Here is a 25,817-nt window from a genome sequence, read left to right on the forward strand (position 1 = left end):
AATCAAAGCAAGATCTTCTATGACCCACTTCCTAGAGTAACAGAAATAAAAACAAAAGTATACAAGTGGGTCCTGATTAAACTTAAACGCTTTTGCACAGCAAAGGAAACTATAAGCAAGGTGAAAAGACAATCCTCAGAGTGGGAGAAAATAATAAATAGCAAATGAAACAACTGACAAAGGATTAATTCCCAAAATATACAAGCAGCTCATACAACTCAATGCCAGAAAAACAAACAACCCAATTAAAAAGTGGGAGAAAGACCTAAACAGACATTTTTCCAAAGAAGACATCTAGATGGCTAACAAACACATGAAAAGATGCTCAACATTGCTTACTATTAGAGAAATGCAAATCAAAACTATAATGAGATATCACCTCACTCCAGTCAGAATAGCCATCATCAAAAAGTCTACAAACAATAAATGCTGGAGAGGGTGTGGAGAAAAGGGAATGCTTTTGCCCTGTTGGAATGTAAATTGATACAGCCACTATGGAAGACAGAATGGAGATTCCTTAAAAAACTAGGATAAAACCACAATATGATCCAGCAATCCCACTCCTAGGCATATATCCTGAGGAAACCAAAATTGGAAGACACATGTGTCCCATTGTTCATTATAGCACTATTTACAATAGCCAGAACATGGAAGCAACCTAGATGTCCATCGACAGATGAATGGATCAAGAAGTTGTTGTACATATACACAATGGAATATTACTCAACCATAAAAGGAACACATTTGAGTCAGTTCTGATGAGGTGGATGAACGTGGAACCTATTATACAGAGTGAAGTGAGTCAGAAATAGAAATATATATCATATTCTAACATATATACAGAATCTAGAAAAATGGTACTGAAGAATTTATTAACAGGACAGCAGTGGAGAAACAGACATAGAGAATAGACTTATGGACATGGGGAGAGGGGAGGAGAGGGTGAGATGTATGCAGAGTAACATTTGGAAACTTACATTACCATATGTAAAATAGATAGCCAATGGGAATTTGCTGTATGGCTCAGGAAACTCAAACAGGGGCTCTGTATCAATCTAGAGGAGTGGGATCGGGTGGGAGATGGGAGGGAGGTTCAAAAGGGAGGGGATATATGTATACCTATGGCTGATTCACATTGAGGTTTGACAGAAAACAACAGATTTCTGTAAAGCAATGATCCTTTAATAAAAACAGAAATTAAAAAAGGCTGGAATCTGGGTGTAGATTCAAAACTGATTCTTTAAGTAGTCTCTTATCTGCCACAGGTTTAATTTCAGAGGTGACCTTTGAGAGCATGTGGAGCTGAGAAGCAGTATAATTTATCCAGTTCTGTTGTTTTCAATTTCTTTTACAGATGAAAATTATGTACATTTAATTATTTTGAGTTATATATAAAAATTTAAAACTTCAATACTTGTAAAATTATTTGTGCAATTCATTTTAATCAAAAGGTAAATGGAAGTATTATATGCAAACTTTGACAAAGCAAAAAACAAGAAAATGCTGGAGCTTCCAAAGGTGTTCTGAGGGCAAGCTGTAGGGAATATAGGCATGGGTGTTAACTAGACTGAGAGGGAGATAAAGGGGTATGTGTGCATGCTAAGTAGTTTCAGTTATGTCTGACCCCACGGACTGTAGCCTAGCCAGGCTCCTCTGTCCATGGAGTTCTCCAGGCAAGAATAATGGAGTGGGTAGCCATTCCCTTCTCCAGGATCTTCCTGACCCAGGGATCAAACCAGGGTCTCCTTCACTGCAGGTGAATTTTTTGCCATCCAAGCCATCAGGGAAGCCCAGAAAGAAGTATACCTTCACCAAACTTTGGTACTCAGAACTTTTTTTCTTGGTATAGACCTCCATGTAAAAATTTAAAAGAAACTGTTTTTTCCCTTCTGGGTGTTTCTTGTCTGCAATGAGCAACAACAGCAGCATAGAGTGTTAAAAGAAAAAATTATAATTCTGATTAGGAAATCTAATTCATGATTGATTTAAATTCTTCCAGGATCAGAAACAGGTGTACAATTAATCAGCAAGACTAATCCATGTCCCACTGAGAAATTTTACTTACTAAAGTCATTATTGAATTTATCCATTAATTCATCAAATACCAAGCAGTCTTCAAAGCCCTAAAATAAGAAAAAATGGGAAAAAATGAACTGGAAATAATAAATACTTCATTTAGCAATTTTGAATAGACTTTTCATTGGTGGTATAACTCACAGGATATTTGTACCCTAAACCAGTATGTAACAGCTGAATAGCCACACGTGGTATTGAATTCTGATTAAAAATGTCATTAACAGCATGTTTGATGGTTTTGTCTTTGCCCAGTTCATTCATTCATTTATATATATATATATCAGTTCAATTCAATTCAGTTCATTTCAGTCTCTCAGTCGTGTCCGACTCTTTGTGACCCCATGGACTATAGCATGCCAGGCCTCCCTGTCCATCACCAACACTCAGAGTTTACTCAAACTCACATCCATTGAGCCAATGCCATCCAGCCAGCTCATCCTCTGTTGTCCCCTTCTCCTCCTGCCTTCAACTTTCCCAGCATCAGGGTCTTTTCATATGAGTCAGTTCTTCACATCAGGTAGCCAAAGTACTGGAGTTTCAGCTTCAGCATCAGTCCTTCCAATGAATATTCAGGACTGATTTCCTTTAGGATGGACTGGTTGGATAGCCTTGCAGTCCAAGGGACTCTCAAGAGTCTTCTCCAACACAACAGTCCAAAAGCATCAATTCTTCGGTGCTCAGCTTTCTTTATAGTCCTACTCTCACATCCATACATGACTACTGAAAAAAACCATAGCTTTGACTAGACAGACCTTTGTTGGTAAAGTAATGTCTGTTTTTTAAAAAGCTGTCTAGGTTGGTCATAGCTTTTCTTCCAAGGAGCAAGTGTCTTTTAAAATCATGGCTGCAGTCACTATCTGCAGTGATTTTGGAGTCCCACTGTTTCCCCATCTATTTGCCATGAAGTGATGGGACTGGATGCCATGATCTTAGTTTTCTGAATGTTGAGTTTTTTTTTTTAATTTATTATTATTTTTTTTAATTTTAAAATCTTTAATTCTTACATGCGTTCCCAAACATGAACCCCCCTCCCACCTCCTTCCCCATAACATCTCTCTGGGTCATCCCCATGCACCAGCCCCAAGCATGCTGTATCCTGCGTCAGACATAGACTGGCGATTCAATTCTTACATGATAGTATACATGTTAGAATGTCATTCTCCCAAATCATCCCACCCTCTCCCTCTCCCTCTGAGTCCAAAAGTCCGTTATACACAGCTGTGTCTTTTTTGCTGTCTTGCATACTGGGTCGTCATTGCCATCTTTCTAAATTCCATATATATGTGTTAGTATACTGTATTGGTGTTTTTCTTTCTGGCTTACTTCACTCTGTATAATCGGCTCCAGTTTCATCCATCTCATCAGAACTGATTCAAATAAATTCTTTTTAACGGCTGAGTAATACTCCATTGTGTATATGTACCACAGCTTTCTTATCCACTCATCTGCTGATGGACATCTAGGTTGTTTCCATGTCCTGGCTATTGTAAACAGTGCTGCGATGAACATTGGGGTACACGTGTCTCTTTCAATTCTGGTTTCCTCGGTGTGTATGCTCAGCAGTGGGATTGCTGGGTCATAAGGTAGTTCTATTTGCAATTTTTTAAGGAATCTCCACACTGTTCTCCATAGTGGCTGTACTAGTTTGCATTCCCACCAACAGTGTAGGAGGGTTCCCTTTTGTCCACACCCTCTCCAGCATTTATTGCTTGCAGATTTTTGGATCACAGCCGTTCTGACTGGTGTGAAGTGGTACCTCATTGTGGTTTTGATTTGCATTTCTCTAATAATGAGTGATGTTGAGCATCTTTTCATGTGTTTGTTAGCCATCCATATGTCTTCTTTGGAGAAATGTCTATTTAGTTCTTTGGCCCATTTTTTGATTGGGTTGTTTATTTTTCTGGAATTGAGCTGCATAAGTTGCTTGTATATTTTTGAGATTAGTTGTTTGTCAGTTGCTTCATTTGCTATTATTTTCTCCCATTCAGAAGGCTGTCTTTTCACCTTGCTTATATTTTCCTTTGTTGTGCAGAAGCTTTTAATTTGAATGTTGAGTTTTAAGCCAACTTTTTCACTCTCCTCTTTCACTTTCATCAAGAGGCTCTTTACTTCTTTGCTTTCTGCCATAAGGGTGGTGTCATCTGCGTATCTGAGGTTATTGATATTTCTCCCGGCAATCTTGATTCCAGCTTGTGCTTCATTCAGTCCAGCATTCATCATGATGTACTCTGCATATAAGTTAAATAAGCAGGGTGACAATATACAGCCTTGACATACACCTTTCCTGATTTGGAACCATGTTGTTCCATGTCCAGATCTTACTCTTGCTTCTTGACCTGCATACCGATTTTGCAAGAGGCAGGTCAGGTGGTCTGGTATTCCCATCTCTTGAAGAATTTTCCACAGTTTATTGTGATCCACACAGTCAAAGGCTTTGGTATAGTCGATAAAGCAGAAGTAGATGTTTTTCTGGAACTCTCTTTCTTTTTCAATGATCCAGCGGATGTTGGCAATTTGATCTCTGGTTCCTCTGCCTTTTCTAAATCCAGCTGGAAATTCATGTTTCATGTACGGTTGAAGCCTGGCTTGGAGGATTTTGAGCATTACTTTGCTAGCATGTGAGATGAGTGCAAGTGTGTGGTAGTATATGCAGATATAGATATAAATTTAGAATATAAAAATTTTAGATTAAGTTGTAATTTTGACAATTCTGTTGCCTCTTAAAGATGCAAAAATAATTATATTGTTCTACCATGAGCATTAGAATAATATTTAAACTATTTAGGGATTTAAGATTCACATTTAGAGCAATTTAATGACAGTATAGAACTCTCCTATGAATTCATTTCCCATAAGCCAAAATTAAAGCAAATTTCTAATCAACAAATCCACAAAATTAGTAAGGTACTCTGCTAAGTGCAGTAGGGATGAGAAAATAGAAAGCTATGTTTCCTGCATTCTAGGAAATCAAACTATGGTTTTTAAGATCATATATAAATTTGTAAAGGTTAAGAAATAAAATATTTCTATATCAATTACACATATCAATATTATACTAGAGGCAAATAAATTTGTCAATTATATAGGCTGTTAATGCTATAGGAATATAGCGATAAGAGATATCATATAGTGGTGAGATAATACTCTTAAATTCTTTAATTAATTCATTTATTCCTGGAGAATTCCTATGAGATAGGTCCTATTAAAATCTGAATTTTGAGGGGGGGAGGCTCAAAAAGAAAGGGATGTATACGTAAATATGGCTGATTTGTGTTGACTACCACAACATTGTACAGCAATTATTGCCCCCCCAAAAAAAGCTTGTTTAAAAAAAAACAAGAAATAATAAAGCAAAAAGTATTAAAAATAAAAATCTAAATTTTACAGATAAGGAGTAAAATTAGTTGTGTGAGAACATATTCTAATAAATCATGAAGCCAGGCTTTGAACAAAGGAGTTCTAATGCCAGAGTCCACACATGCATCCACTGCTAAAATTGATGTGTTTTTTAGTTTAAAAAAAAACTGGAGTATAGCTGACTTACAATATTTTACTTGTTTCAGATATACAACTTAGTGATTTGATATTTTTATAGATTATACTCCATACAAAGTTATAAAATATAGGCTATATACCATGTACTGTGTATTACAGTTTGTACCTCATAATCCCCTTTTTCTTTCTTGCCTCTCCCCCTCCCCTTCTACCCACCGGTAACCACTGGTTTGTTCTCTGTATTTGTGAGTCTGTTTCTGTTTTGTTATATTCATTTACTTGCTTTATATTTTAGATTCCACATATAAATGAAAACAAACAGAATTTGTCTTTCTTTGTCTGACTTATTTCACTAACCATAATACTATACAGGTTCATCCATGTTGTTGCAAATTGCAAAATTTCGTTCTTTCTTATGGTTGAGTAATACTCCATCATATATACATACCACTACTTTTTTATCCATTCTTTTGTTAATGGACACTTAGGTTGTTTCCACATCTTGGCTACTGTAAACAATGCTGCTATGAACATGGGGTGCATATATCTTTTTGAAGCAGCATTTTCATTTTCTTTGGATATATACCATGAGTGGAATTACTGGATCATGTGGTGGTTCAGGTTTTAATTTTTTGAGGAAACTCCATACTGTTTGCCATAGTAGTTGCACTAATTTACATTCCCACAAACAGGGTACTAGAATTCTTGTTCTCTAGATCCTTGACACACGTTTGTCGTTGTATTTTTAATGACAGCCACTGTAGCAAATATGAGGTGATATCTCATGGTGGTTTTGATTTGCATTTCCCTAATGAACAGTGAATGGCAACCCACTCCAGTACTTTTACCTGGAAAATCCCATGGACAGAGGAGCCTGGTGGGCTGTAGTCCATGGGATCGTGAAGAGTCGGACACGACTGGGCGACTTCACTTTCATTTTTCACTTTCATGCATTGGAGAAGGAAATGGCAACCCACTCCAGTGTACTTGCCTGGAGAATCCCAGGGACGGGGGAGCCTGGTAGGTTGCCGTCTATGGGCTCGCACAGAGTCGGACACGACTGAAGGGACTTAGCAGCAGCAGCAGCAGCAATGAACAGTGATATTGAACATTTTTTCATATGCCTGTTGGCTATCTGTATGTCTTCTCTGGAAAAATTCCTATTCAGTTCCTCTGCCCATTTTTGAGATCTGGTTGTTTGTTTCTTTGACATTGAGTTATATAAGTTTAATATATTTTTGGATATCAACCCCTTATCAGACATTACATTTGCAAAGACCAAATTATTCAAATGCAGCTAATTTTGTTCTTTTTGGATTTGATTAAGGTCTCCCATCCAGTAGGTTGCATTTTCCATTTGTTGATGGTTTCTACAATTTTGTTTAACTTTCTCTTGTTGTTCAGTCATGTATCACTCTTTGTGACACCATGGACTGTAGCACACCAGGCTTCCCTGTCCTTCACTATCTCCCAGAGTTTGCTCAAACTCATGTCCATTGAGTTGATGATGCCATCCATCCATCTCATCCTCTGTCGTCCCCTTCTTCTCCTGCCCTCAATCTGTCCCAGAATCAGAGTCTTTTTCAATGAGTCAGTTCTTTGCATCAGGTGGTCAAAGTATTGGAACTTCAACTTCAGCATCAGTCCTTCCAATGAATATTCAGGGTTGATTTTCTTTAGAATTGACTGGTTGGATCTCCTTGATGTCCCAGGGACTCTCAAAAGAGTCTTCTCCAGCTTTCACCATCTCTATGAAATTATGTGAAAGTTACCTATCCTGGTCTTGAAGGTATGTTCTGTGATGTCTTATTCAGTCTGCATGTACCTAGTGGCTTTGTTGGGAGAGCATATATGAAGTGAGCATGGGCCACACTTTCCCTTAGGGTGTGCTGGCAACCACCTCCTTGGTGAGAGACAGGACTGGTTTCAGAGGGACTAAAGCCAGATCCAGGTGCAGCCAGGACTTCTCCTTGGGAGAAGGGAGGAAGGGAGGAAGTAAGCTCAGGGTCCTCCTACTCTGCTAACTTGATCCCACCTCCCATTATGTTTTGTAAAACAAATATTTATCACTAATTAGATGAAAACATAATTGATTATACTCAACTCACAAGTTATTTATTCTTGGAATATATTCCATAAACCAAAACAATATAAGACTATGGTTATAAAACCATAATGCTAAGTCTGCTAAGTCACTTCAGTCGTGTCCGACTCTGTGCGACCCCATAGACAGCAGCCCACCAGGCTCCCCCATCCCTGGGATTCTCCAGGCAAGAACACTGGAGTGGGTTGACATTTCCTTCTCCAATGCACGAAAGTGAAAAGTCAAAGTGAAGTCACTCAGTCGTGTCTGACACTCAGTGACCCCATGGACTGCAGCCTACCAGGCTTCTCCATCCATGGGATTTTCCAGGCAAGAGTACTAGAGTGGGGTGCCATTGCCTTCTCTGATAAAACTATATTATTAGTAAACAAACACAATGCACATAAAATAACTGTTTGTCTAGACAATTATTTTAGAATTCCTTAAATTAACATTCAATATTTGAACAGTATTCCTTTCCTAATATATTGTTCTAGCCAGAATGGTAAAATTTCCATGGAAGCAGTAGTATTCAATGTCTAGTCTGTTTTATCATTCTATTTAACTCTATTAATTGTGTTTTCCTTTCCTGTGGAATGAAAAAGCAGAGGGGGAAAGAAAAGATAATTGGGGATATTTTTCTTTCTTCTTTTCTAATTTTTGGTTGCACCCCATGACTTGTGGGACCTTAGTTCTTGAACCAGGGGTCAAGCCCACCTCCCCCGCACTGGAAGGCGGAATCTTAACCACTGGACCATCAGGGATGTCCCTGGGATATTTTTCTTTTTTGATACTAACATTATAATCTCAAGAAAAAATATACTTTAAACGTGAAGTGTTGGAGACTTCCCTGATGGTCCAGTGGCTAAGACTCCGTGCTCCCAATGTAGGGGGCTTGCATTCGATCCTTGGTCAGGGAACTAGATCTCACATGCCGTGACTAAGAATTTGCATTTCACAACTAAGACTTGGCACAGCCAAAGAAATATATACTTTTAAAAAATTAAGCCTTGAATTTCTGACAGTCAAGTTCCTAAATTTCAAGTTATCAATACATTTTCTAACTGAACAGAAAACTATCTTATGCTTTATGCTTTTTTATACATTAAATGTCTGGATCAAGTAATCCAAGAATTGATTATACAGAGAGATCAATCTAGTTAAATAGCTGGTGGGGTTGTTGAACTGATTATTTTCTCAGAGATTATGTAGGGATAGTTTTAACCTTTTCTTTTTTCTTTAAGCTTTTTTAGTTGAGATGGGCCCAGAAAAGTTTGAGGGACTTACCTACTGAAAAAGAACTTACCGCATTCATTCCTTGCCCGAAAAAGGGCACTATGGCATGGGCAGCATCTCCCATCAACAAGCAATGTGATTTAAAGTGAAAAGAAGAGCACTTAACGGATACCATAGACTGGGCAGGCAACAGAAAGAAATCTTGTACGAGGGCTTGCCTTCAGAAGAAAACAATCAAAATGTAAAAATGTTAAGCTGGGTATTAAATACTGCATAATTCTTTCAGATTTGCTGGCTTTGTCAACATAATATTTCATTGAAAAATACATGAGAATGCCAGGAAGAAAACAGGAGAGGGAGTGGTGAAGTTTCTCCTAGTTCCCAAATTCCATTGTTCTGATTGCATTCTTAATTTGAAACAACATTAATCACATCCAAAAAAAAAAAACAAGAGTAGCTGAATTGGAATAATTTGAAATGTGCCTGTGCTATATGTCAGGAAAACTTCGTTATCTAGCATATAAATCACATAATGTTCAGCTATGTTGGTATGTTTCAGGTTTCCTTGGAAAAAATTGAGATGCAGTTGTGTATTTTATTAACACCCAACAAACCAAAATTAAGTTAAGTGAGTCCATGTGTATCTGGAAATGAACAGCTGGACTCAAGCTAGTATCTCTCAAGCATCTACAGAGGTTTTGTGGGCGCTTTTGTGGAGAAGTACTATGTACATTTATCATGTGTACTCGCTCAGTCATGTCTGACTCTTCGTGACTCTATGGACTGTAGCCTGCCAGACTCTTCTGTCTGTGGAATTTTCCAGGCAAGAATACTGGAGCGGGTTGCCATTTTCTCCTCCAGGGGATCTTCCCGACCTGGTGACTGAACCCATGTCTCCGGCATCTCCTGCACTGGTAGGTGGATTCTTTACCACTGAGCCATCTGGCAATCCTGTGTACATACACTAGATGATCTTACATCTAGTGAGAGAGGCAAGCCACAGAACAAGCTCCAAAACTATCTAAGGGCTAAATTTGGCATGCAGAGATTTCCCTTCAATGCCAGAGAAGGAGAAACCAACATAGCAATTGAATTGATATGCAGGAAAGGATGAGAACTGACAATTTTTAAAAAGATCTGCTATGACTTGGCAGTGGGCTATCCCCTTTACATAATTAACTCATTTAATTTTCAAAATTGCCCTAAAAGTAAGGCATCCTGATGTCTATTTCAGGGATGAAAAATCTGAGACCCAAGGAAATCAGGGACAAGAGTAGTGTTAAAACCTTGCTCTTTCTGCAGCATTGTGCTGCCTTCATGAAGATGTCACTGGAGGTGGAATGTGAGTTAGGTTCTAGGACAGAGGGACAGGGGAGAGAGGCACTGAGTGAGACCAAATGACAAGGTCCATGTGGTGATGTTGAAATGGCCCAGAGGAGCTAAGACTCATAAACCAGACGGCTGGTACAATTAGCTATCAGTTTGGAAAAACTTTATACATGCCTGGCCCTGTGATGAACGGTTTATAGGCATTATTCCCTTTACTCTGCACAACAACCCTTTGGGGCAGGTACAGCTATCATCAGCATTTTACTGTGAAGGGTATGAGACATAGAAAAACTTATATAGCTAGCAACTGGTGGACTTGAGGGTACCATCATATAGATTTGTGTTCCCACCAGCAGGAGGAAGCACAGCCAAGCTCGGTGGCACACCGAGACCTATGGGGCCTGGGCACCTGCACAGGGAACATAAAAGGCCCAGGGACAATGGTGGCTTGTCTTTCCCAGAGAAACTGGCCCCGCCTGGGTTTTTTTCAGAATTCCTGTTTGCAGCACAAGATCCTCTTGGACTTTTGCTGTAACCTAGGTTTCCCATCCAGGTCACTGCATGATCAGGAGATCCCCTGGAGGAGGGCATGGCAACTCACTCCAGTATTCTTGCCTGGAAAAACCCTGTGGACAGAGGAGCCTGGCTGGCTACGGTCTATGGGGTCGCAGAGTCGGACATGATGGAAGTGACTTAGCACACAGGCTGCTTTCCCGTCCAGGTCACTGCATCACAGGTCATTTTTAACAAAAGCTGAAATGAGGTGCATTAGCCTTTATCTGAATTTGGAATACCTCAAACAAGGGGGCAAAAGGCACAATTGGACATCTTGAAACTTACTTTCCAATTAGAGGGATGGAATCCGGAAAGTATTTCTGGAAGAAGTCCAGCACATCACGACTAGTTAGCAGTTTTTCAAACTCTTCAAAAGGCATGAACAAAGTACACGTGAAAGATTTGTTCTGTGATGAGAAGAGGAATCGTGTGTGAGAGATTGGGGGTCAGGCAATGCTGGCCCTAAGACAGATTCCTCAATCTCTGAGTGCTTGCTGTGGCTCACGGGGCTCAGGGAGGAGTGTCCAAGCAGACAGGAAAGGCATCCTCACTTTCTTCCCTCACTCCCCAGGAAAAGCTCAGTCAGGGGTCCCCAGGTACACCCCTGCTTCTTGGTTATTAGGAAACTTTTTATACTGTAAACTTCAGATATTTTAACCAAGCAAACACTGCACTCCTTATACTATTAATAGGTGCATTGGATTTGAATTCTGTTTTTTTTCTTTACTGTTATTCCATTTAAGACACTATGACATTAGGGCCTTGGACCCCAGGATTCTTGACAAGAGAAAGGAAAAAAAAAGGTAAATAAAAGACCAACCAGAGAAATATAAATAGATATATGTGTCTATATTATATATAGAGATTGTTGTTGTTTAGTCACTAAGTCATGTCCAATTCTTTAGTGACCCCATGGCCTATAGCCCGCCAGGTTCCTCTGTCCATGAGATTTCCCAGGCAAGAATACTGAAGAGGATTGCCATTTCCTTCCCCAGGGGATCTTCTGGACTCAGGGATTGAATTCACATCTCTTGCACTGCAGTTGGATTCTTCACCACTGAGCCACATGGGAATCTCCATATAGAGATAATAACTATATATATATTCTGTTCAGTTCAGTTCAGTTCAGTTCAGTCACTCAGTTCTGTCTGACTCTTTGCGACCCCATGAACTGCAGCACGCCAGGCCTCCTTGTCCTTCGCAAACTCCTGGAATCCAACCAAACCCATGTCCATTGAGTCGGTGATGCAATCCATCCATCTCATCCTCTGTCGTCCCCTTTTCCTCCTGCCCTCAATCCTTCCCAGCATCAGGGTCTTTTCCAATGAGTCAGTTCTTCACATCAGGTGGCCAAAGTATTGGAGTTTCAGCTTCAACATCAGTCCTTCCAATGAACACCCAGGACTGATAGCAAAAATGTCTCTAAGGTCTAATGAAAGAACAGCCATGCTCCTTTTTGATAATGAATATTCAAATGTCCTACAGACCTTAAAGGATGAAAAATACTTCCTAATATATAACCTAAGTATCTTTGGCTTTATTTGGGGGCAGTTTCTTCCTGCACTGTCTTGGGGGAGGTGGCAGTCAGGTACCACCACACACAAACCCCCATTAGTCATTTGTATATGTTAAATATCCTTTCCAAAGTAAATAATTGTATTTCTTCAGGTTTTTCTTCAGTATCCCCAAGTTTCAGATATAATCATTAAACAGACTAGACAATGATGACGTTGACTACATACATGTATACAGTATATAAAAGTAAGTAATTCCCTGGTAGCTCAGTGGTTAAAGCATCTGCCCGCAATGCGGGAGACCCGGGTTTGATCCCTGGGTTGGGAAGATCCCCTGGAGAAGGAAATGGCAACCCACTCCACTATTCTTGCCTGGAGAATCCCATGGATGGAGGAGCCTGGTGGGCTACAGTCAACGGGGTCACAAACAGTAGGACACAACTGAGTGACTTCACTTTCACTTCAATGGAAAACATTAATCATATAGGCAAAATGACAGTTAATAAAAAAATTTACACTACCGTGTTAGGAAGTGCAATCATCATAAAGGTATTTCTTGGCCAAATATGTAGATAATTAGGTTCCATGGCATACTGCAGGGGAAAAAAATGTATATATAATTAGTGTATTAATGCAGCTGATCTGCATTAACAAATAAGGCACACTGACTGTTAATGTACTTGCACACACAGCAATTTAGATCACTGCAAGTCCCTCCAAACATAAAGTCTAAGCAAAGACAGTTTGCCTGCTGTGAAAAAATAGCTTTAAGATGAACTCCCACTTAATTCCCCAGGTGTTAGAAGTGTTAGTCATTCAGTCATGTCAGACTCTTTGCGACCTCATAGACTGTAGCCCGCCAGGCTCCTCTGTCCATAGAATTGTCTTGGCAAGGATACTGGAGTGGGTTGTCATTTCCTCCTCGAGAGGGTCTTCCCCACCCAGGGATCAAACCCGTATCTCCTGCATTGGCATATTCTTTACTGCTGAGTCACCTGGGAAGCCCACAAAAGTGGCATATAATATTGCTATCCCAAACAGACTAGATGTTTGAATTTCAAATAGGATGGGTTAAATCAGTACCTTAAAATGTATGTTTTACATGCAAATCAAGTATTTAATGCTGTATACCTTTTATTACTTATAAGCCAAGATCCTCATTGCTTCTGTTGGTATTTTAATTTTCCTCAACATACAACACAGACACTACATATTTGCCTCTGGCCACATATGGTTTAACATGGACTCCAGGAAATAAAAAACATGCAATGCAAGTCTCTCTGCAACAACTCCCTTTTCACTTTATTTAATAACTTTTAAAATTTAATCATGAGTATAAGAACTCTGGACTGTCAGTACACAAAGTTGATTCCCGACCTGTTTTTTTTTTTTTTAATTTTTTCCCAAGATATAATAGAAAAAAGTAGTTGTAATTCCTTTCCTTTCTTCCCTATTCAAGAAAACATATCGAAAGGTAAGGGAGTGAGTGATATTATTAAAAGGATACCTGTACATCCAATTTATTATGAGTTATTGAATACATAGTACTTTGGCAAACCTTAAAATGGATCAAGACATGCTGCTGAGAACAACTGCACTAGAATACACTTTCTATACTAATATGCGGCAGGGGAGGGGGAGAGTTGTAGGAAGGAGGAAAGAAAGGGAAAGGACTTACATCCCCATTCTTAGGTGGAATACTCAGCTCCATGTACCCATGAGGAATGTATTGTTGACTGTAATCAAAGCGGGGTTTCTTCATGAGGTGAGTTCTAACAGTGGAAAAGGCTCCATCACATCCTACAATGAGGTCACAGGTGACATCTTTGGGAACTTTGTCCTGTCTGAAAAATAAAATAAACCATCAAAAGAAAAAAAGTCTAGTGGTGAAAATGATGAAGTACCTCTATTGGGTATAAAAAGTAGTGACTTAATAGTGGAGCCACTACTCACTTTTACATATCTGATTTAGAGCTTTGAGTCGATAGCTATAAAATGAAGATAACACTTGTCCCAGTCATGGGTTTGCTATGAGAATGAGGGTAACACACAATCATATTGATTCCTAAAGACATGCTAAGCCACAGAAGCCTAAGAGCTGAGTTCCCTGCATGAAGGAAGAGAACCTTGAAAAGAAGGAAAAGTCTTTCAAATGGAGAAAGTATATGTACAACCACAGGGACGTGACCAAGATCTTCTAGGAGCAGCATGTTTGTCTTAGAGGAGATCAGAAGAGGAGTTTAAGAAAAGAATACAATTGGAGAGGGAGGAGAAGAGAATTTTGAATGTTAAAATGCAAGGTTTAAATACATTATTCTGGCAGCTGGGAGAAAACAATATATTTCCATTGGGCAGGTGGTGTATGAAGAGTAGTAATTTAAGACAACTTACTCAGGAGTAAGTTACATTGCAGTGGAGCCACAGTGCAGAAGGGAGAGGAAATGGAGACAAAGTGATCATAGTAGCCTACATGCGTGGGGCTGAGAGCCCAAAGATTGTGGTGCTCAGGAAGAAGGTTAACATAGGATCTGAGGCAGGCAAGAAGTATGAGACACTGGGAAATGTTTTCAGGTCAAATGGGAGAAAATAAGGAAAGGGGTACATCAAAAATGATTTTAATTATTTGGTTAAAAGTACTAGGTAAGTCAGCTTCCCAGGTGACTCAGTGCTAAAGAATCTGCCTGCCAATGCAGGAGACACAGGTTTGATCCCTGGGTAGGGAAGAGCCCCTAGAGAAGGAAATGGCAGCCCACTCCAGTATTCTTGCCTAGAGAATCCCATGGATAGAGGAGCCTGTGGTCTATGGTTCACAGGGTCACAAAGAGTTGAACATAACTGAGCCTCTAGACAGCAACACAACAAACTAGGAAAGTTAGGAGTAGGACAAACAGATGTTTGAAATTTTAGAGACATTTGAGATTATGGCAAGAAGTACTTGCAAAGGTGTTTAAAGGAAAATTAATATTAAGATTGAAATAAGGGTTATTATTATTATTACAAATAGAAATGCAAATTTACAAGTAGTTATTGAACAAACTGTGAATCCAAGATATTTCCCCCAAGTGGGATATGAGGCTTGGAACTTTAGAGGAAATGGGCTCGGCCAAGGGGAGACAGACAAATATTATTCAGAAAGAGGAGAGGAGAAGCAGAGCAGTGCAGAGTTACCTGTTTCAAGTTAGGAGAGGGTTAGAAGCAGAGTATGGTTACCAGTCTAGAATACTGTTAAAAAGGTGAGTGAGCAGGAGAATCAGGAAGAATACTGATGCTAGTGATCAACATAAAATTACTTGATTGTAGAAACTACTTGAATTACCCTGTTAGTAATCATTTAACTCTTTCAAAACAGTCAAGAGCAAAGTTTACAGGCACAGTTCTCCACTTCAACCCTTCGCCTCTGAAGTCAAAGGGCTGACCGGTTCTTACCCAAGAACTGTGATTACTCCTTTCTCAGGATTACATTTCACCAGCTTGTGGCCAAAGTGCACTTTTGCATTGGAGTATTTCTCAACAGCTGAAGAAACAAAGAGAGAAAACGAATGGAAATGAAATTCCAATTCTCATTTCACTTAAATTGAATTCATTATTTTCTGAGAATGGTGTGATAGAGATACTTAACAATGTAAACACGAATTAGTTAAAATGTGATTTGGCAACTGTTGTGCAAATGTTCTAGGATAATCTGGTAGTAAAAGAGATAAATAAAAATCAACTGTCTCCATTTCAAAAAAAAAAAATCTAACTATGTATATTCTTGCATCACTGTAATTGTTGGTACCCTAGGAAAGAAGCAATCATTACATATTTTAAAGCTGCCCCCAAATTAAGGCTTAATTTGTGATTGGAAATATTCAGTCAAATTTCTTTTTACATACTATGTCTGACTCTGTATCTCTTTTTAGCAAGTCCTCTAGACTTCTGAGTCAGTTTGTTATAAATATAGATCATTGATATATAAATATAGATCTTTTTGTAATCAAACACTGAAATAGTTAGGGGAAAGTGAATAAGAAGATTGGAAATTTATTCGTAAACAGAATCAAATTATTTTAGTGCTTTTTTGGCCTGCTAAAAATCTATAGTGAATTTCATTTTCTGAACTATTAATTATGTTCTTATCACTGTAGTAAAACATTATTTTTGTTCCTAGTTTTTTCCATGAGCAGGAGATCTATAATTAGGGGCTATTTATTGTTCTTAAAGCCACAAATCAGAATGTAGATGTTAGAGCTGGTGTAGACCTCAAGATAGTTTATTTCAAAACTTTTCATTTCAGAAATGAAGTAACTGAGCTTCTGGAGGGAAAGTAAGATGACTAAGATCACACAAAGTAAAGGATTTAGGAAAAATAAGCCAGAAGTCTGACTTCCAATTCAACATTTCTATCTGTGCCCATCTCTCCTTTTCATCTCAGGTTTTGTATTTTTGTTGTTGTTGTTGTTGTTGCTGTTGTTCTGCTTTGCTTGAGTTTGATTTGGGGTTTTCAGACTTTAAGATTCTTGAACACAGGATTGGAAGCTTCAGAATATTGAAATTGGAGATATGCCAAAGACTTATCTATGTTTAAGAAATCTTTTGACAAATAACTTGGAGAAATCAGCGTTTACTCGAACCACTATGGGTATCTTTGACAAATACAATATGTGTTTGTGGAATCAACCTTTTTGTAATTTTTTTTTTCAAATTAAATGTAGAGAAATGCAGCTCAAAGAATTTTCCATGGAACACTAGTCCTGTGATAACTGAAATAACTGTTCCGTGGTCATAGTCATTACAGAAATGCTCACACTCTGACCCTCTGACTGTGCTGTCTTGGTCCCCAGATACATGTGGCTCTTAAGTGCTTAAAATGTGGCTGTTCTGAATGGAAATGGGATGCAACCACTGGGTTTTGACAACTTAGTAAAAAAAAGAATAAAATGTCTCATGAGTAGCATTCTTACATAGATTGCACATTGAAATAATATTTTGGATAAATTAGGTTAAATATACTATTAAAATTAAGTTCACTGATTTCTTTATAGGTTTTTCTATTGTGATTAATATAAGGTATTAAATTATGCATATGGCTGGCATTTGTGGTCGCATCTTAGACAGAATTGCCCTCGAAAATCCGCACTGCAGACTAGTAGAATAAAGGCCCTGAAAGTACTGTAAGAAAAGACTTTTAATAGTTACTTATGTATTTATCTGGCGGCACCAGGTCTTCATTGCAGCATGTGGGATCTCTTAGTTGTGGCAGGTGGGATCTAGTTTCCTGACAAGGGATTTTATGTGGGCCTCCTGCATTGGGAGCATGGAGTCTTAGCCACTGGGTCAAGGGAAGTCCTAGAACTTTTAAAACTAATTTGATGCACGATTTGCTTGTGTGTGTGCTAAGCCACTGCAGTTGTGTTCAACTTGTTGGGCCCCAAGGACTGTAGCCCATGAGGCTCCTCTGTCCATGGGATTCTCCAGGCAAGAATACTGCAGTGGGTTGCCATGCCTTCCTCCAGGGGATCCTCCCCACCCAAGGATTGAACCCACATTTCTTATGTCTCCTGCATTGACAGATGAGTTCTTTACCTCTAGGGCCACCTGGAAAGTCCAATGCAGGTTTTAAGTTTATCAAATTTACCTGACCACATATCCTTTTTATGTTTGTTTTACTTAACAGTTATTAACATCCCACAGGACGGTAAACCATGAAACAACCCTACATGAAAAGCTGATGCAGGAAAATGATTTAGTTACAGCACTTTCAGAGGAGAGCTGTTCTATCAGAAGGAATGAGTATTTATTTATCTGTGGAATAGGTGGCTCACAGTCTGATGCCATGTAAAGGAATAAGAGCTGTGTAAAAGAACTTTATATGCCAAGCAGTTTAGAAGCCAAGAGGTTCAGCATTCTTTTTATTAACATATTTATGCCATTTATGAAATTGTATGCTGTGCAGTGTGTACCTAATGAAAAACAGGGGAGCATGCAAGATGGGTCTTCCCCATGTTTTACCTCCTTATTATCAGTGTTTCATTTATCTTACTGGAGGCAGTGACTGTAATAGTTAAAAGTATGGACTTTGGAATAGACAGACTCAAGTTCAATCCAGATTCTGCTACTTATTAACAGTGTAACCTGCTGCACTGTGGCCCTCTCTAAGCTTCCTTTATCATGTACAAAACTGAGGTAAACATAATTCTTACGTCACAGAGTTGTTTGGAGGCTTACACAAATTGATGCAATATAAAGCAGTTATTAACACAGTGCTTAACACATAAAAGATATTTTCTATTATTTTTAAAAGCTGTCTTGTAGTTTCTTTTCTTAAGATCAGCTTGAATATATAAAGCAACCTAGCCATGTATCTACTCATCCAAAAGTCAGCCTTACAAGTAAAGAAATGGAATTAAGATGAATACCAAACCCTATTTCTGAGCCCTCATGAATCAACTAGAGTGACCTTCTCCTTCACTCCTCCTCCCAGTTCAGTTCAGTTCAGTTCAATTCAACAGATGTGTTACAAACTCACCCTGGGTAGGGGATTGTGGAGAAACACAGATAAATAACTGGAACCTCTGGTCTCCAAAAGTCAGAGGTTGCTGGAATGCATTGAGAGGGATTGATTGATTTAAAAGATAGTAGAACTACTAACGGCATGCTCTGCATGGAATGAATTTGTTTAGTACAAATGCTAAAGAAGAAAAAAATATGATCAAGGGTTACATGAAATGTGATTGGATTGATTATCCAGGATACAAATTTAATTTGCAGTCCAGGGGCTTTTCAATTAATGGATAGGTCTAGGTCTTTTTAGTTACACACGTGAGAATCTTCAGGCTTATGTACACCTTCCTCTTTATCAACTTCCTATACCCTGCATCTAATTTTGTCTCCTACAGATATCTTGAATCTATACCTCCTCCCAACTGGAGGGCTATAGCTTTAGTCCAGACTCTTGTTTTTGCACACAGCAATTTTCATAATACTTAAAAAAACTTCAGTCCTCTATCAGCCTTCACACTATTGCTTTTCATATTTCTGATAGAAAAATCTGCTTGTGTCTCTTTGAAAATTGTTATATATGTATATCTGTTTTTCCACTAGATTGTGAGTTCTTCACTGAGGCACTCATTCAACCCAGTGCCTAGAAGACAATAGGAATTCAATACATGCTGAACAAACAATTTTTATTTAAACCACTGATAAGATGAAAAAGAGATGCTGGAAGATGTACTACCAGTATTTTTAAAGAAACACTTTGCATTGTACATAGTCTTGCTCTTAATAACTCCTAAGAAGGAATGGTAAACAAGTTTCAGTTAATCATATGACGAGATCAGTCTCATGCGCTTTGCTGAAAATGAGGGCTGGTGAATAAAGCATTGGACTTACCCGTCAGTAGATCCTTGTTTAGATTTTCTCTGCTTATAGAAAGAATATACTGCAAGAAAAATATAGTAGATACTATTTGTTTCTGGAGAATGGGCAAATATGCTTCTATGTTATTCACTTAGCAATAGAAAATACTAATTATTTATCAGAAGGTTGCAAGCTCAGCTTTACAACCATTTAACTAAGTAGCCTTTTTTTCTATAAACACTTTAATCAAATATATGCAATACAATGTTCAGGTTTAAACCTAGGCTTTTTCAAAGTTTGATACTATATAAAAACAAATCTTTTTTTGGTACCAAAAATATTATTTTCATTAAGATAGTTTTGTTTTAACTATCAAACATAAATCTCAAATATTCATCTTAGGTCTCCAAATTACGGTGTATAAAAAAGCTTCAGAAATGACAACATTCCTAGAATAAATGTACCATTTCCCAAAGAAACTACTTTGAAATTTTCATTTCAGTTCGAAAGGCTGTGTGAGTGTGTGGTGTGGTTGTGGCAGGGTGAGGGTTTTTAGGAATAGGTAGATCCCATACATGGTACATGTACTGACTTCACAGTACCGATTGTTCCATGGGACCCAGTCAAACAGTGCATAGGGCCTATGATACTTTTAGGGGTTCATGAAAATAATTTTAGTTTATTTCAAAATCATAAGAAAAAATAAATATAAGAATATGAATATATGTTAATTCTTTAAAAGATAAGAATAAATCCAGTCTGGATTATATTAAAGCTTAATGTAATCTTTATATCAATGTGCTTATATAGTCTAATTTTTAATATTTATTGATTTATAGGGTCACACAAAGTAAAAGTGTCTATCTGTTTCCCTGGTGGCTCAGAGGTTAAAGCATCTGCTTGTAATGCAGGAGACCCAGGTTCAATCCCTGGGTCAGGAAGATCCCCTGGAGAAGGAAATGGCAACCCACTGCAGTATTCTTGCCTGGAAAATCCCATGGACAGAGAGACCTGGTAGGCTACGGTCCATGGGGTCGCAAAGAGTTGGACATGACTGAGTGAATTCACTTACTCTTACTCGCTTAGGGCTCATGAAAGCCATAATGCAGTCATGCAATTCAGGACAAGTCTATTGCTTTAAAAATTTAAAGCACATAAATTTCAAAATTATGGGACATTACAACATTTAACACAAATATGGTCTTTTATTCATCTTGATCCCATTCAAATATAGGCATATGAAATTAACAGCTAAATCTATACTTGGTATAAAAATAACTTGCTCATGCTAAAGAGGCAATAGTAGACTGAGGAGGAGCTTCCTGTGTCTTTATCATAAATTAAAATTAACAGGAACTTCGTAATTCTCTGCCTTATGGTTCTGTTTTCCAGTCTTCTACATTATTAATGTTTGCATTTCAACAGAAACCACACTTGTTATACTTCTAAGTATACTAGGAAACATTCAAATTATGAAGTCTTATTAACAGAAGGAAAATATTCTTTCCTTGCCAGTTGATCCCTATCAGGCTTAGTTGAGATAAACTAGGGACTGATCATCTGGGAACCAATAGACATGTTGGTCCTGCAGAAGACCAGGGAGAGTCCTGGTCTAATCTCCTCCATATCTTTGGGCAGTTTCCTATTATAACCATAACTTAGAGTCACTGACATCAAGCTTCACTTCTCCAACACATATTCTAAAAGGCTTACCTTGTGAAGAATAAGTAAGAACAAGAACAAACAAATGAAGAGCTGTAGAGTGAGTCTTGTAACCAAAAAACCCACTAAGAAAACCTAAAGGGCATAGGACAATCTTTGGAGATTTGTAAGACAAAAGTTGCAGTGCTGACTTTTTCAAATATGCTAGGAAAAAGTGTTTACATTGTTGTCCTGATAGCCTTCAAATGAGAATGTTTTTTAGTAAGGGGGTGTCATTTCTTTATTTGGGGCACAGGAGTTTAAGAATCGCAATTGGGGGAACTCTGGCCTGCTCTGTATATTAGAGAATATTTTGATATTTGGCAATTGGGGAAGGAAATGAGAAGAATCTGCAAGACAGTCATAGCAAAGGAGAAAGGGCAGAAAAAATAACAGCTAGGGGAGGAAGGCTCAGAGAAAGGGGTATAGAAAAGATTTCAGAAGTCAAATTGTATACAGTAGGAACTTATGAATCGTTTGCTATGCACTGCACAATGTGGGCCTTCCACGACCCCCCAGGTCTTCAGTATATTCATGTATGTTTTTTTCCTCAAATATAATTTATTTAGCACTGTGCAAATTACCATGAGCTTTACATACTGTAATGAGTCATGGATTATTTTTAGCTGTTTGCACAGAGACCTGACCACAGCTGATTATATAAACTACACTTTTTCTTTTTCCTGCTTAATAAAAAGTCTAGAGGTATCTCAGGGACATCCACAAATTCATCAGCGTCCTCCTCCTTTCTACTCCATCATCTTTGGCATGTAGCTTCCTTCTGTAAAGTTACCTCATGGTCAAATATGGCTGCTTCTGCCCTGGCAATCTTGTTTGTGTTCCAGGAGGAAGGCTATTAATATGTATTTTGCATGTGGAAATGGGTAAAAATCGTGAGTTTCATGTATGGTCATCATGGTACATAACCAAAACTAGAGGAGGAGGAGCGGACACCAAGAGGCAGCAGAGGCCAATACGTACACTCCCTGGATACTGGAAGAAATCTTGGGGTGATGGGGATGACTTTACACTTCCACAGGTTATGGAATTGACCAATTCAAAGCAAATTTATACAGTTCTTAAAAGATAAGGAGGGCCCATTTTCAACTCTAGTATAAAAATAATGATGCAAACCTATAAATTTAGCATTAACTCAGTTCTTCAGGACTGAGGAATGGCAGGATTGATGTAGAAGGATCATTTCCTTCTTCTGTATTAAAGGCCTTGAAATGAGAACTTGCACCAACACTTTCACCTTCCTGGGGAGTCACTGGTGATGAAACTGTCTCATTCTCACTGTCACCCCTGTCTCATTCTCACTTGGTGAAGGTAAGGAAGTTAGTAGTTTTAGTCTCAGGTCCAAGTCACTCTTCTCATCCACTTTCCCTGCTATTTGGAACCATATTTCCCCCTGGATCTATTCATACTCTATTGGGCCAATCTCCAGGGAAGAGATGAATACAATGAACTGAATTTCCTCAGCACAATCAGTATTAATCCAAAAGAAAGGTGGAATTACTATTATGCCTATTATGGGAAGAATATCACTCTCATTTTAGAAAAAAGAAATAGTGTAACTAAGCAGCACTTCCAGCACTACTGTGAGGGCTTCCTACACCACGCTCACTGGTTGCTGTCTGTAAGGAAACTTGTCCAGTTTCTCCCTTAATATTGACCTCCTGTAGTCATGCAGCCTGTTTCTTTATCTGTAAAGCAAGGTGGTTGGAGTCCATGCATCTAAAGCTGCTGACCACTGTGAGATTCTGTTATCTGAAAGTGCATTTGCAAGCTATCTCATCCAATACACACCTGACACTTAAAAATTTATGTTTTTTAGAAATTTGGTCTCACCCAATTCTCCCCATAGGAAAACTGTCATTTGATTGGAATGATGTTATTTTGTGTGAAGATTTAAACAACTATCTCTTTCAAGCCTTACTTTTGCTTCTCTGAAAGTGAAAGATTTCCTCCCTCTCTGAAAGTAAGAGCTGAGTGCTCCTACCATCCCTTGGCTGAGTTCTTTTCATAGTGAACATAGAGAACTTTCAAAGAACAGGTTGCAAGCTCTTCAGCAACTCGCCCACAGGAAGACAATCATTGTTTATAGAAAAGGTACATTTAGTTCGTGTAGTCTGTTCTTGACTTCCATGTGTAAATCATGTCATGTCCAACTCTTTGAGACACCAATGACTGTAGCCCACCAGGCTCCTCTGTTCGTGGGATTTTCTCGGCAAGAATACTGGAGTGGGTTGAGATGCCCTCCTCTAAGGGATCTTCCTTTCCCAAAGAAAGTGAAAGTGAAAGTGAAGTCGCTGAGTCTTGTCCGATTCTTTGCAACCCCATGGACTGTAGCCTATCAGGCTCCTCCATCCACGGGATTTTCCAGGCAAGAGTGGTGGAGTGGATTGCCATTTCCTTCTCCAGGGGATCTTCCCAACCCAGGAATCGAATCTGGGTTTCCCACATTGCAGGCAGACGCTTGACCGTCTGAGCCACCAGGGAAGCCCCTCCTAAAGAAAGGCAATGCCAAAGAATGCTCAAACTACCGCACAATTGCACTCATTTCACATGCTAGTAAAGTAATGCTCAAAATTCTCCAAGCCAGGCTTTAGCATTACATGAACCATGAACTTCCGGATTTTCAAGCTGGTTTTAGAAAAGGCAGAGGAACCAGAGATCAAATTGCCAACATCCACTGGATCATGGAAAAAGCAAGAGAGTTCCAGAAAAACATCTATTTCTGCTTTATTGACTATGCCAAAGCCTTTGACTGTGTGGAACACAATAAACTGTGGAAAATTCTGAAAGAGATGGGAATACCAGACCACCTGACCTGCCTCTTGAGAAACGTATATGCAGGTCAGGAAGCAACAGTTAGAACTGGGCATGGAACAACAGACTGGAAATAGGAAAAGGAGTATGTCAAGGCTGCTTATTTAACTTATACACAGAGTACATCGTGAGAAACGCTGGGCTGGAAGAAGCACAAGAATCAAGATTGCAGGGAGAAATATCAATAACCTGAGAAATGCAGATGACACCATTCTTACGGCAGAAAGCGAAGAGCTAAAGAGCCTCTTGAGGAAGTGAAAGAGGAGAGTGGAAAAGTGGGCTTAAAGCTCAACATTCAGAAAACTAAGTTCATGGCACCCAGTCCCATTACTTCATGGCAAATAGATGGGGAAACAGTGGAAACAGTGGATGACTTTATTTTTCGGGGCTCCAAAATCACTGCAGATGGTGACTGCAGCCATGAAATTAAAAGATGCTTACTCCTTAGAAGGAAAGTTATGACCAACCTAGACAACATATTCAAAAGCAGAGACATTACTTTGCCAACAAAGGTCCGTCTAGTCAAGGCTATTGTTTTTCCTGTAGTCATGTATGGATGTGAGAGTTGGACTGTGAAGAAAGCTGAGTGCCGAAGAACTGATGCTTTTGAACTGTGGTGTTGGAGAAGACTCTTGAGAGTCCCTTGGACTGCAAAGAGATCCAACCAGTGCATTCTAAAGGAGATCAGTCCTGGATGTTCTCGGGAAGGGCTGATGTTGAAGGTGAAACTCCAATACTTTGGCCACCTGATGCAAAGAGCTGACTTATTTGAAAAGACCCTGATGCTGGGAAGGATTGAGGGCAGGAGGAGAAGGGGACAACAGAGGATGAAATGTTTGGATGGTATCACTGACTCAATGGACATGAGTTTGGGTAAGCTCTGGGAGTTGGTGATGGATAGGGAGACCTGGAATGCTGCGGTACACTGGGTCACAGAGCCAGACATTACTGCTGAACTAAACTGAGGGGATCTTCCTAATTTAGGAATTGAACCTGCGTCCCCTGAGGCTCCTACATTGCAGGTGGATTCTTTACTGCTGAACCATGGGGGAAGTCCACTGAATGCTTATTAGGGACTGGGCCATTTCTAAGCATCTCCTATGAATTAACTAGTATATATATTTGAATTCTAAGCAAGCAAACAATGTCAAAACAGGGCTAGAGAAGAAAGGCAGGGTCAGCAAGCAAGTAGCTGGTTCAAGATATTAGACTCAGCTATTACCATTTTACAAAAAAGTATCTCCAGGTAAACCTACCTGTGACTTTGTCCCATAGGGGATAGCAGACTTTTTTCCTGAAAGAGAATGTATCATTCTTGCTCTCATGGGGATACCATAGGCTACAACCTGAAATAAAATCAGAGATGTCTATTTCAATTTCCATAATGTGGCATCATGTCAATAAAATAGATATTGACTTTACAGTGTGATTATTCAAACATTTTCCAAAAATCAAAAAATAATGTAAAAGACCATGGGAACACAGTATGGTAGAAACTTAATAAAAATTATGCTCCTACAAATTTTAGTTTTTAGGGTTTTTTTTAACTTTAGGTTTTAGAATAGACTTTAAAGTTAATCTAGACCTAAGTCAAATATTACAAGTGAGGAAATGGTTCACTGTCAGAGATTAAGTTCTTTTTTATGATTGCAAAAGAA

At 38.8% G+C, this 25,817-nt stretch overlaps 1 protein-coding gene across 1 annotated transcript in view; it reads right to left on the bottom strand.

The window, feature by feature from the left end:
* KMO (kynurenine 3-monooxygenase) overlaps positions 1 to 25,817 on the bottom strand; it is a 67,851-nt gene that overhangs the window by 14,764 nt on the left and 27,270 nt on the right. Inside the window, 8 exon segments of the mRNA XM_018060276.1 lie at positions 2,066 to 2,123; positions 8,961 to 9,108; positions 11,060 to 11,181; positions 12,810 to 12,881; positions 13,967 to 14,132; positions 15,715 to 15,802; positions 19,660 to 19,708; positions 25,416 to 25,505. Coding sequence (XP_017915765.1) covers positions 2,066 to 2,123; positions 8,961 to 9,108; positions 11,060 to 11,181; positions 12,810 to 12,881; positions 13,967 to 14,132; positions 15,715 to 15,802; positions 19,660 to 19,708; positions 25,416 to 25,505 — 793 coding nt within the window.

Source organism: Capra hircus, chromosome 16 (genome assembly GCF_001704415.2).
Source record: "Capra hircus breed San Clemente chromosome 16, ASM170441v1, whole genome shotgun sequence".
Classification (NCBI taxonomy): Eukaryota; Metazoa; Chordata; class Mammalia; order Artiodactyla; family Bovidae; genus Capra; species Capra hircus.